Below are 12943 nucleotides of genomic sequence, written 5' to 3' on the forward strand. Positions count from 1 at the left end.
TTTTTGTCTTTCAATCTAGGAAATGAAATTCTTTGAGCTTGCACATGATTTGAACAGTTGCATTTCCAGAATCATAGAGGTTGTTTTGAGAAAAACTGACATTTTAATATGCGGAGGCAAGTTTCGTGATTGTGTGCAGAATAAACGGTGCTTTTAAAAGTGCATTTTTTTCACGCGACTCGAGATTGTTTTCGATTTGGTTTTCACTTAGCTGTGCAGCTCTCAGGCTCCAAAGTTCAATCGACAGACAGCCACACTTCAGAAATCATGATATCTGTCATTCACTTCCCCGTGTTTCAAGTATTATAGCGTCAGTGCTGTGAGATTCATGGTACTACCCTGAGTGTGTCTAGCTAAACATACTGAAACAAATGCCAAATATCGGAAGAGCAAAAGCACAAAAATGCAAAAGGTAAGATGTTTCTACGTTTGTGGTGAGAACTTCCTATTTTGATTACGACATTTTCCACCCTCGAAAATTATCAAATATACAACTTAATGAAAACTTTTCGGTGCTGCGTGCACTCCCGGATACTGTCGTGAAATTACGCAATGCCTGTTGTAGTGTGGTACAGTTTTATTTTATAAATGTGTGCACTGTACAGTAGCATCGATCTTGTTCCTGGAGTAACGGTATCTTCTTGTTCTTAATCACACAGGCTGATTTCAGTTTTCTGTTTGGAGTATATTTTGTAAATTTGTTTTCGGCTTTTAACATGTCAGATGGGATTTGTATCAACCCAGAATACAGTTTTAAGTTTCAGAACTGCCCTCAGTTAAGTGCGTTGCCTGAAATGTAACTGATCCTTTTCAGAAGGAATAAATGCACATTGCTGGCTTGTCTGATACACTGTCACTCCCCTCTGTCTGTTTGCTATCAGTTGAGCATTTAGTAAGTACTGTTCAGTCAGAGGTAATAACAAGCAAAGTCTGCAGAAATTTCTAAAAGCTAAAATCCTACTCTTAAAGTAGAGTACTTTTAACACTCAGGACTGATGACAGAAACAAGTTAAAACTCAAATCAGCTGTGTTGTGTTTGGCAGTTATTACATGTGCAAACATATTGGTGCTTTTAGTCACATGAATTGGATATGGTAGAACTGAGAAACATCAGAAATGAATTAAGAAATAAGCCATTACAGAGGTAAATAATGGCTCTGTAATGAAGAGCTGCTATCACTGGACAGATTTGCCTTTTAAGAAATGTACTAATCATATGACCTTTTGTGATGTCACCATAATCACTACAGCATCTTGCATATCGATAGGTTGGTCCCACTATCAGTGATAAGGCACAATCCATATGGGTATCCTAGGCTGCTTTACTTCAAAGGGAGACAAGTAAAATCTGTGATCAAAGGTTCATCCTTCAGGATTGTGTTCAGTGCTGAGTTACACACAGACACCTTAATATTTTTAGCCCGAAACTGGACGTTCAGTTCCTGCGGAGGTTCTGTGGGATCCAGAAAATCCTCTTCCCTTCCTGCTCATCCCCGAATGTGTTGATGTTTGGGACACTTCTGTTAGTGACCCTTTTTGGTAAGTGTGCCAAAATCAGGAAACTATGTCAGCATAATGTCTCCAGTTATCACCCCCAGCCTGAAATGTATGTCCTTGTGAAGTTTAATAAATTAGATGTTAACTGTAATAAGTACTTAAAATTGTTTTAACTAATGGAGGGGAAAATACACTATTCACAATGGTGCAAAATAGAGAATTTCAAAATCACTTTTAATGGTTTTGTGGCTGTGAAGGTATCCTTAGAGTATCTCAAAATTAATGCACAGGCTGTTACCAGAAAATGTGAACCCAAAGCCTTACGTTTCTTCAGTGACAACATATCTGAATTAAAACACAAAAATATCTGATTTTACACTGTATTGAATGGGATTATTGTGAAGATTACATTGTGTTTAAAGTGTGAATATACATGAATGCACATCCTTATAAATGCTTCATTCATTCTGAATTCGAAACGACTGTGTGCTTTTCAGAACAGCTCATCATTTACCAGGTTGGAGTCCTCCCAAGCAAGTACTACAAGACTCTATCTGACAAGGACTTAAAAGGCTTTAAGAGCCTGTCGGTGGTCGCTGTCTTTTTAATTGTATTGAACTCCACGGTATGTTAAAAGGAACGAGAAAGGCAAGAATTTCAAGTGAAAAAAGCCATAATATAAGCTGTGTTTAAAATCAATTTTAATGTTCTGAACCTTGTCTTAGTCTGTACCTGCGTCAGATATGTGATCAGGTGAATCTTTCAATCATTGCTGAAAGAGTTGTGATGGTGACCTTTACTATCACAGCACTGTCAGTTGTGCTGGATTCACTAAGACACCAGCCACTGGTTCAGACTCAGGGAATTTCTATTTCATGTGATTAGGTCAACAATGAGCTCTATTTTAACGTATGTCACTTCAAACCTTGGGTTTTGGGATAACTGTGGTCATAATTCATTGATTTTGATCATGTAGTTTCTGTTTCTGAGCATGAAAAAGACACATATGATGAAGATTTTGATACTTAGATCTTTTTGAAAGTAGGGTTCAGCGCACAGTGTGGGGTTGTTCTATGTTGGTGGGGACAGAAAGTTGCAATTGAAAAGAATACTTTTGCAGCCTCTGACAGCGTTTTCTTTAATCCTCTTGGTCCCAGCTGAAGAGTCTGGACCAGTACATCTCTAGCCTGATGTATGTGAGCTGGCGGAAGAGCCTGACAGAGTGCCTGCACCGGGACTACTTCCAGGGCAGAGTGTACTACACCCTGAATGTGCTGCGCAAGGACATCGACAACCCGTATGCTCACTGTTGAACAACTAGTCAGACCTGTGGCGCCAGTGAGAGACAGCGTGCCCAACATGCCTACGCCTCTCACTTCATCCATTCTCAGGCTTCGTCAGTACAGTGAACATCACTGGAACCCAGATTAAAATAGCAGCCTGTCTGCTTCGTTCTTAATGGCTGCTTCTGGTTTGTTAGAGGCATTTTGTTTCTACCCAATAGAAACCTGCTTTCAGGTACAGGGCTTAATAGGTGGGTGTTTTGGCAGACTAAGCCTGGGATCCGAAATAAAAATGATCAAAGTTAACATCGTGAAGCTGGGTACTGCATAGGCACAATTCATTCTTTGCCAGAAAAAATTCACAGACTGGAATGCACTAATGAAAAATTCCTGCTTTTATTATCAAATAGTTTGTTCATTCAGGGCTGGGACCTGGGAGAGAGATTGCAGGGGTACTAACTTGTAATGTGGGGGTAAATCTCAACTAGACAACAATTGAGAGCGTAGCCTGTTTCAAAACTTCTTTTATAGTGATGGGATTGGAAGTAACAGTTATCAATCCTTCTACGAGGAATGCAGTACTGCTAAATGGTGGCTGTTAAATAGACTTATCCAATGCAAGAAACTGTCCTGTGATTTTTACAGAGACCAGCGAATCAGTCAAGACACTGAGAGGTTCTGTAAGCAGATGAGCACCATGGCAAGCAGGCTGATCATCTCTCCCTTCACTCTGGCCTATTACACCTACCAGTGCTTTCACAGGTGAAGAGAGACCGGCAGCGATGCACTGAGGGCATGATGTTGAGACTGGAGCTCAACCAGCTATGTCACAAGTCCAGACTCAGCTGTTGGAGCCATTGTTTCACCCCCTTGAGTTCATTAATGTTGGTTTAGATTTTAACCTTAATAATGGAGCGTTCACCATGTCTATCAGTATCTTCAGTGCTGAGTCCTTAATTTGTACGGTTGCACATTTAATAATAATAATAATAATAATTGCTTACACTTATATAGCGCTTTTTCTGGACACTCCACTCAAAGCGCTTTACAGGTAATGGTGACTCCCCTCCACCACCACCAATGTGCAGCCCCACCTGGATGATGCGACGGCAGCCATAGTGCGCCAGAACGCTCACCACACATCAGCGATCAGTGGGGAGGAGAGCAGAGTAATGAAGCCAATTCATAGAGGGGGATTTGTTCTTAAATAGTAGTTCCATGCAGTGCATGCAATTTTTTTTTTCAGTGCAACCTTTTTTCCTCCACTAAAATACCATCTTTCTTTGAATCTTTATTTGACAGCACTGGCTGGGTGGGCCCTGTGAGTATTTTTGGGTATTTTGTCATTGGGACCATTGTGAATAAAGTGCTAATGGGCCCCATTGTGTCAACTTTGGTGGAGCAGGAAAAACTGGAAGGAGACTTTAGGTGAGAACTGCCTTCCTTTCCTACCTCTGACTTTAATTTTTGATTGATTAGGAAAATGCATTAAAATGAGAGTGCATCCTAATTTTCTTTGGGTACAGCATGACTGCCTTTTAATTACATAAAACTGCAAGTGCCGTTGCTTTGGACTAATTGTGTCACTCAGAGCTTCACTGTGTTAAATTAAACTGAATTTGCAAAGTGTTTCTGTGCTGCCAAGCTGCTGCTACCAGAGCATTTCACACCTATTTGGTAATTTGTACCTTTGATTCCTTTTTAAGGTTCAAGCACATGCAGATCCGAGTCAATGCAGAGTCTGCAGCCTTCTACAGGTCAGTATATCACCACAGTATAACTTAGAGTAGATCAGTAACTGATTAAACTCAATGAAAGTGTCTGGGATTAGTAGCACATCAATGCAGTGACTTGACGTTCTTTCCTCAAGAGCATGGGAATATGGAAATTTTCATGCTTGCTGTGTTAAGATCGTCTTTCTTCATTCATTCATTTGATATCCCAGTTCTTTAAGATGTTTAATTGCAGGTCTGTAGGCGAGAGTTACATAATCTGCAATGTATTCCCAGTGGTCCCTGGCTTTATCAGCTTGTAGTCTGATCTTGTAAGATGTCAGAAACATTACTGGGATGCTGGACCCCTAAGGACAATCAATGTTGTGGGAACTGTAGGTGGCACCCATTCCTTTGACCAGAATCGCTAAATCAGTGACCCCAGTCTGGTGGCAGGAGTCAATGTGGCCTAGAAGGTGCTGATGTCTCCACCTGATCTGCTGTGTAGTGGGACTGCTGGAGCGTACTGGCTGCCAGGCATCACACAGGAGGATGCCCCACTTCAGTAGCGGATGCAGTGGCCTCCCTTATATTCAAAGTATTACACAAATGTAAGGAATTGTTATTACAGCTGATGTCACTGTGCGTACATTTAAAAAGTACTTTTAAGTTTGTTAACATTCAAAGCAAAACTGCAAACCCAATCAACAGATGTCATTGGCAGCACTGTAGGTTGTAATTTACCCCCCACACACACACAGTGTTCCTGTTTCATCACAGCTGGCCCAGTGAAATTCTAGGTGCAGTCTTAGCTGTGCTCTCCATGCTGTGTTTGCAGGGCAGGTAAGGTGGAGCACATGAGGACTGACAGGAGACTGCAGAGCCTCCTGCACACCCAGAGGAGCCTGATGAACAAAGAGTTTTGGCTTTACAGTAAGAGTTCCTTTGCCATGCTTATCCTGCCCCCCAATCTGGGCATTGCCTAACATCTGCAAATAAAATACGCACCCATTATCAGAAGGGCTCCGGTGGCTGACAGCAGCCTGGTCAGGATGCCAGTCCATCATCACAGGGCACACACACTGGCACACAGGGAGAATCTGGGATCCAAGAGCTGTGAAACAGGACTGATGGCCAGCATGCCTCAGAGGCCCCTTCAACAAAATATATTTTTGGAAAATAAATGAATATATTCTTGCCTTTCACCATTCCTAAAGGTGTCAAGCAGCAGTAGAACAGTGCACAGCCCCAGACACCTCTTGGGAGCACCACAGCCCCACACAGATGCTAAATTGCAATTGGAAGTGTGTGACTACAGAAGGGGAATGCAAAGTATAAGCAATAATGCATTACATAGTTTATGATGCAATGGTAAACATTGCATCAGTTTCTGAAAGCTCAGACTCCAGTCACTGACCTTTTCACCACCTCCTCTCTGCAGTTGGAGTGAACACCTTTGACTACCTGGGAAGCATCCTCAGCTACACGATAGTTGCCATTCCCATATTCACAGGGGTGTACGACACCCTGACGCCAGGGGAGCTGAGCGCTCTCATCAGCAAGGTTTGTGCATGTGAGGGCGAAGGCACAAGGTCCGTGGTGCTTTTGCACAGTTGGTGATGTTGATGAGGCCATTTATGTTAAAGTTTTAAAACCAGGGTTGAATGGTTTAGCGTGTACTTCCAAATTTGCATCTTTTAAGGCTTAAAACTTATTTTCAAGAATATTTTTTATGGTTTGTTTTGTTGAACATTCTTGAACCTGAAGATCTAACAGAGGAGATAGCCCTGTAGTTAATCAGGTAGGTAGGGTGTTAATCATAGTATTCCATCTGAATTCTCCTTGGTCTTTGAGTAATCTGTCCTCCCTCTTTTCCCCCTTTTATTCAACTAGTGAAGCAGTTTCTTACTTCTCCTGACCTGCTACACATTGGGGCTGCTGGTAACGAATTGTTTCTGCATGTCTCATAGGAGGGGGTTCAGTGGGTCCCCTCCATTCAGTGAAGTTGTTTGAGTTGAGAAAGGACTATGTAGATGCCACTGATTGTTAATCGATGTTATAAATGAATCCAGCCATAGCAGCGACAAGAAAGGAAAGGGTAAATGGCACCCTCACAAATGCCCAGTAGATGGCAGTGTTTTCCACTAAAATTCCAATTTAATCCTCTCGCAGTGAGACCCACTGGATAAAGAAGAATGTGAAGTGACACCAAGGAGGCAGTTCAGCTAGGATTACATTTAATTTTCTTGGAATTGCCTTACCTTTCGCTTCTCTTCACAGAATGCCTTTGTCTCCATTTACTTGATAAATGGCTTCAGCCAGCTGATAGACCTGTCTACCACAGTGTCTGATGTGGCTGGATACACTCACAGGTAACACCTCACCTCATCATTCCAGGATTCTAGGACACAATGTCTCTGCTGCCAAGATTGAGACGAGGAACTTTTCTGTTTTTTCTTTTATTCAAACCAAAAGAAGAATATTTTATAAATATTAAAATATATATATATATTTTAAATAGTTTCACAAATGCTGAGCATTACATGTACTTGAATTAAGCTGTCACACTGACTTGAAACTCTAAACTCTTAATTACAAAAAATAGAAATATTTCAATAGAAAATGTATGTCACGGGCTTTATGTCCTAGAAATAATACGTCTTTTAAGGTTTTGGTTTTCTTTCAAGGTGTAGAAGTATTATTTTAAAACTGGGTGATTCCCTTTAATTGTTAAGGTTTTTGTTCAATAATAGATTATTGTCTTTCATGCATAAAGTTCCTCTCAGCCTTGTATTGGTAAAGCAGTTAGAAAATGGATGGATGTTTAGTGCTTATGTTAATGGATGGATAAGCTACAACTTTGAAAGAATAGGATTCTTCTGGCTGGGATGAAGACAAGCACACCGAGACTCTCCTGGAACATGTTTTCCTTTATCATTTTCCAGAGGGCTAGGCCTAATATCTAAAAACACTTTTAGAAGAGCCCAGGCATCACAGATTCAGTCTGTGATCTGATAATCAGGCTGCCACTGTGTTCTCCAGCCAGGTGGTGCCTTATAACTTGTGTGTTGACAGGATTGGTGAGCTGAGGGAGGTGATGGAGGACATCATTTGGAAGCAGTGTGACTACGATCCAGCTTCAGGGGAGTGCTTTGACTTTGACAAGTAAGAGAGGGATTGTTTCTTAAAGTTTTAAAGAGGTATTTTTTTTTGTTCAAGGATTAATCAGTGATAGTCACTCCTAGTCTTGGAGAGGATTGTGAACCGTTTTTTGTAATGTAACTGAATCAGTTATTGGCTTTAATTTTGTAATGTAACTGAATCAGTTATTGGCTTAAATCAGCTGAACTACCACCGTTTGTAGTATTTTGTTGTTGTTTACTTATGTAGCCTGCTAGCCCATGTTTATAAACGAACAAGTGTAATTACTACCGCTGTAGTCAGTACTTCATGAGTAACGCATTTCAATAAGGCATTTGTCTCTACCTATAGCAACATGGATCCACCAGCTGCTTCCTCAGACACAGCGTTCGTTCTTGATCGGTTGTCGTACAAATCACCTTACTCTGATGAGCTGTTGGTGAGAGACCTCAGCCTGAAGGTCACTCAGGGCAATAGCCTGCTGGTGGTGGGGAATACAGGCACTGGGAAGACCTCCTTACTGCGGGTCCTCAACAGGCTGTGGGAGTCCTCTAGTGGTAAGAGGACTTCGTTGCCATAGTGATTTCAAATTCTGCTTTGCTGGATGAAAAAAGGAGCTTTGCTGAATTTGTAGTCATTCTTTTTATGTCGGATTACATGAAAACAGTACTTACAGTGGGTACCCCATTTCTCAGAAACAAAAACGTGAAATGCTTTCTTTTTTAAATTGAAAACTTTTTTTTTCAGCTTGGTCCCCTTGTCATGAGTCTGTAATGTTTACCTTTCATATTGACGGTATTATTTGCTTTTCATACTGATGGTTAAAAAATGTATACACTGATTCCAGATCTTGTTAAATACTGTTAAACATTTTGTGTTATGTTTTTTTTTACCCTTAAATGAACAGAGCATAAGATCTAGATTAATCGTACCTAATTTGTGTCTCCTCAGAGACCTTAAACTAAATGTATCCCAGATATAAACTCTCAAAAAATTTCAATATAGCACCAAAATACATTTGTGCCTATACAGTTTGAATCCTTAATTTGACATTAATCCAAAATTCCTTTGCTCCTTTTTCTTCTGTTAAAGGTTGGAGTGGAGCTAAAGTTAGGATCAGAATAAAACTTTTAATTTTCATATTATTGCTAAGGTTAAGGTTTGAGATTTTACCATGGCCATTATTGGAACTTAAGATTTACCAGTAAAGATCTGATTTTGGTTTACGTGGTTTTTGAGCAAGAAAACCTTCTTTCCACGATTCCATGATCAACATACTGTAGCTGTCGACATTTTCTTTATTCCTCTGCTTGACAATTCATATATGTTTTTCATTGGCACAAACCAGCTTTATATCTGGCTTTTCCAGGCTACCTTCAGATGAATGCATGTTTTGGGCCCCATGGGATACTTTTTCTACCTCAGAAGCCCTACCTGACAGATGGAACCCTGAGGGAGCAGGTACAGAGCTGAATGAACCCCACATCCCTATGAACAGCTTGAAATTGCACCACACATCTGTTTTCTTTAAACCCCTTGTGATGATCAACTTGAGAGAAGTCAGATTCTGTTGCTTGAGTGTTCCAAGACTTTGAAAATGGCCTGTGATCCACAGCAATTACTCTAAAACACATAAATCGTATTTTTTGTCGTAGGTAAGCACACTATCACCCTCTGTAGTGGAGTAGTTTACTGACCTGCTGAATTTGAGCATTTCCAAAAACACCGTATAGAAACTTGACATTTCTAGGAAAGGTAAACATTTTGTTTTTGTTCATTCATTTTTTAAAATAAATGTAATGGGATCTCTACAATAGTAATGTGGTTCATATTTCATGTTTAGGTTTAGTGTAGTTGGTTAATTGTGATATTTCTTTATTGTTGAACAGGTCATCTATCCTTTGAAGAAGATATACCCTGTGACAGGTTTGTATGATTTTGTATTATATGTGTGTGAACGGAATGTATATAATAATTGCTTATTATTCTGATCAAAATAGTATCTTCTAGCACTTAATGACTGTTTGCATTGTATATCTCCAGATTTACTTTCTGACGTGAAAATGAATGACTCAGAAACTACTTGAAATGTTTGTTCCTACTTTGATATTTCTGCTCATAAACAGTCTACCTGATGGGTACCTTTTGCAGGTTCTGCTGATGATGAAAGAATACTTCGCTTTCTAGAGCTGGCTGGAGTGGTGAGTTGGCACGTGCCAGTGACCTGATAGCATCGTCAATATTTGAATCGAATTGTTAACTAATTCCAGTTGACTACTACTAACAGTTATTTTATTCTGCAGCCTGGCCTTTTGAAAAGGACAGGAGGGCTGGATGAGAACGTGGACTGGAACTGGTAATACTGCTACAAAGGTCTGTGGTGTGGAAATGAGTAAGCAGCGATGTGACGTTTGGAGTTTATTGTGTGCCTGTTTCTTTACGTAGGTATGATGTTTTATCGCCGGGAGAGATGCAGAGGCTGTCCTTTGCTCGACTGTTCTATCTGCAGCCCAAATACGCAGGTTTGATTATACTTTCTTTGAATTTTGTGTAACTATTAATCATTTTGTATCAACATAAACAATCCGTTTTGCAAGGGCTGGCAGACTCCTACGTCATACATCTATTGCTCAACATATTTATACTGTACAGTCATAAAAATGAATCATTCAATAGAATGAAATCTTTGAAAACCTGCAGCATGAAGTCCATAATAGTAAGAATAGTAAGAAAGAAAAGTTGAGTAGTTTTACAATGTGACCAGTTTCCACTGACCTGACAGGGGAGCAGTTCAGTCTGGTATCTTTGGCGTTATGGATGCTGACTATCATTGTCAAACATCGCCAACATGTAGTTGCACTTCCAGCATTGGTGGGAATTTTCCATTGACTTGCTGTGGCTCATCCATCCTCCTTTACTTTTTCTGGGGGGGAAGATATCAACAGCGCGTTCGTTCTTGTCTGTAGAGGAGACTGGGGTGAAGAAGAGCCCGAGGAGAGCTCTCAATCCCCAGCCAGGGTTATTCAGGGGCAGCACCGGTGGGATATGTGCTGACGTTTGTCTTGTGTACACGCTCCCGGTGTCCCTGTGGCAGTGCTGGACGAGGCGACGAGCGCGCTGACTGAGGAAGCAGAGGAACAGCTGTACCGTGCCTGCAAACAGCTGGGCATGACTGTCATCAGCCTGGGTCATCGCAGCAGCCTGGAGAAGGTAACTGGCCTGGCGGCCCTGTCTGAGCCCCCACACAGGCTCTCTGCGTTTCTGGAGAAGGGATTAAAACCAACCCATCAAGTCTTGTCTTCCATCTCTTACATCACATCATACCTCAGGTTCTTCATAATAACACGCAGGGTAGGTTGTTGATCATGAATATCTAACTAAATTACAAATACTATATCAGATGACTTGAGTGGGCTTCTCAAACTTTTTCTATCATAATGGCTCATTTCCAGGAACTTCAGTGAAAGCAACATAATCACCCTTTTCATTGGACAGTCAGTACAGAAGTACGGATTTATTTTTTATGGTGGCACAAGACTTTTCACCTAGTTCCCGCCCTTCTTTCGGTCTTCTGTTTGGAATGATCTGTACTTCAGTGTGCTTCCCAGTGCACACCCAGCCGTTTGCTGTGCTTAAAGTGGTGTGAGTTACCTAAGGCTGACCCTCCAGACCTGTCAGGTGTCTGCGTTTCTTTGTTTTCAGTTTCATGACACCAGGCTGAAGCTGTGTGGGGATGGGAGATGGGAGCTGGCCAGTCTGAAAAAAGAGTAAAACCACAGAGAGGCAAAGCTGTTCTCTGGGCAAGATTCCAGTAGAGCAGCACTGTGGAGCTCTTTGGCAGACGGACACCTGTTGTGAAGGAAAATGCAGCAATAAACCTTGAAGGGGTTTCTGTTTTCATATAAGTGCTAGAAAAAAGCCCAGTATTATTTTCTGATCTGAAAATGCATATTGATGCTTACACTGCATGTAATATATACCATGTTACTATGTACTGTAATATAACATACCTGGTTGCTGCTTAATAATGTGATTTTGTCTTCATTAAAGGCCTTTTTTACCAGTGTCTGTTTCCTCTTTTAGTTTGTTTTAAAAAGATGTCATAAAATAAGGCCGAGGGAAGCAAATCTTGAAAAAGGTTTTTAAGATGGTATAAACAACAAAGAAAATTCACAGTTTTATATAATTCTATATAGCAAACTCAACACAATTGGGAGAACAGAAAGGTAATATACTGACATCATGTCACTAATAGGGCTTTCAGATGTCCTATTAGTGAATGACCAGCAAACAGTTTAATGAACTGCAGTGAAACTAAGAGCTGTTCTTTGTAGAATGGGTTCACCATTGGCCATTAATACAGAAAAAAGATGTCAAACCTTCATCTACTTTATTTAATCTGACCACGTTTTCTCCTTATGTATGTACTGTTAATGAGACTAAATGCACAGGTCTTATGGATTTTTTTTTTAGAATCAGCCAAGAGCAGAGCTTTTCACGACTGGTCTTGACCAGCAACACTTCTTTACTTCTAGTTACTGTGTTTTTAAGCATACTGTATAAAGCATAAGGGAAAGGTCTGTTATTCCATTCCAAAGTTTTGCATTAATTAAAACTGACCTTTAATGCGTATCCCAAAGGACGGATTATTTTATTTCCTTGAATTGTCACTACAAGACTTATTTGGTGTTGCCAGGGTAGTTCCATTCTGGTGGCAGTCAAGTGTGAATTGAATTATTGCAAAAATATAGTTTAGGGACACAATTTTTTCCAGTCATGATTTAAATTAAATTCTAAACAGTATCACTCCTGTCTTGCATGCTAATATACTTTGGTTGTGTCCAATGAACTTAGATTTTATATAAGAAGAACATGTTTTCATGCAACTTTTAATGTGTAAAGACAAAAATTGATCATTTTGTTTATAAAATGTTGATTGATTTTTGAATTTATATTTAACAGCTGTATGTTTAATATTCTTAATTAGATTTTGTGTAACCACATTATTTATTAAACTGGAAATTTATTGTACATTTGAAAAATTCTCCTTTTCTCGTTTTGCAAAATTGTTTTGCTAAAATGCAACAATTTCTGAAGTTTGTTAGAACTGTTTCAAATTTTAAAAATCTTAACTTCTAGGTTATTATAGAAATCATTCAATGTTGTTATAAATTATGCTGAACAATTTATATTTCAACCTGTCCAGACAGTAGGATGTATTACTACAGCAATGATTACCTTCTATAATAAATAAAATGAAAATGATCATGTTTCATGATAATGTTCCTACTAATTGGGAAAAACTGGGAA

At 39.9% G+C, this 12943-nt stretch overlaps 1 protein-coding gene across 2 annotated transcripts; it reads left to right on the forward strand.

Moving 5' to 3' along the window:
- Positions 1 to 11698, forward strand: abcd4 (ATP binding cassette subfamily D member 4). 2 transcript variants are annotated; one of them, XM_088647998.1, is made up of 19 exons: positions 1 to 412; positions 1421 to 1539; positions 1995 to 2122; positions 2655 to 2794; positions 3426 to 3542; positions 4083 to 4208; positions 4487 to 4537; positions 5331 to 5425; positions 5934 to 6055; positions 6773 to 6864; positions 7568 to 7657; positions 7985 to 8190; positions 9003 to 9094; positions 9523 to 9559; positions 9785 to 9834; positions 9937 to 9989; positions 10079 to 10155; positions 10728 to 10843; positions 11336 to 11698. In XM_088647998.1, exons 1-19 carry the CDS (start codon positions 372 to 374, stop codon positions 11402 to 11404), a joined length of 1821 nt encoding a protein of 606 aa, XP_088504124.1. In that variant the 5' UTR covers positions 1 to 371; the 3' UTR covers positions 11405 to 11698. The 2 variants fall into 2 exon arrangements, with proteins under 2 accessions (XP_088504124.1, XP_088504125.1); XM_088647999.1 differs by lacking the exons at positions 1 to 412; positions 1995 to 2122.
- The last annotated feature ends 1245 nt before the right edge of the window (positions 11699 to 12943 follow it).

Source organism: Lepisosteus platostomus, chromosome 10 (assembly GCF_059453375.1).
Source record: "Lepisosteus platostomus isolate fLepPlt1 chromosome 10, fLepPlt1.hap1, whole genome shotgun sequence".
NCBI classification, from domain to species: Eukaryota; Metazoa; Chordata; class Actinopteri; order Semionotiformes; family Lepisosteidae; genus Lepisosteus; species Lepisosteus platostomus.

Excerpts from the sequence above, each read along its gene's own strand:
- abcd4 (XM_088647998.1), top strand. The coding sequence starts at position 372 with ATGCCAAATATCGGAAGAGCAAAAGCACAAAAATGCAAAAG. Across the intron at positions 6,056-6,772 it reads TGAGCGCTCTCATCAGCAAG|AATGCCTTTGTCTCCATTTA; the intron begins GTTTGTGCATGT and ends TTCTCTTCACAG. Across the intron at positions 8,191-9,002 it reads GCTGTGGGAGTCCTCTAGTG|GCTACCTTCAGATGAATGCA; the intron begins GTAAGAGGACTT and ends TGGCTTTTCCAG.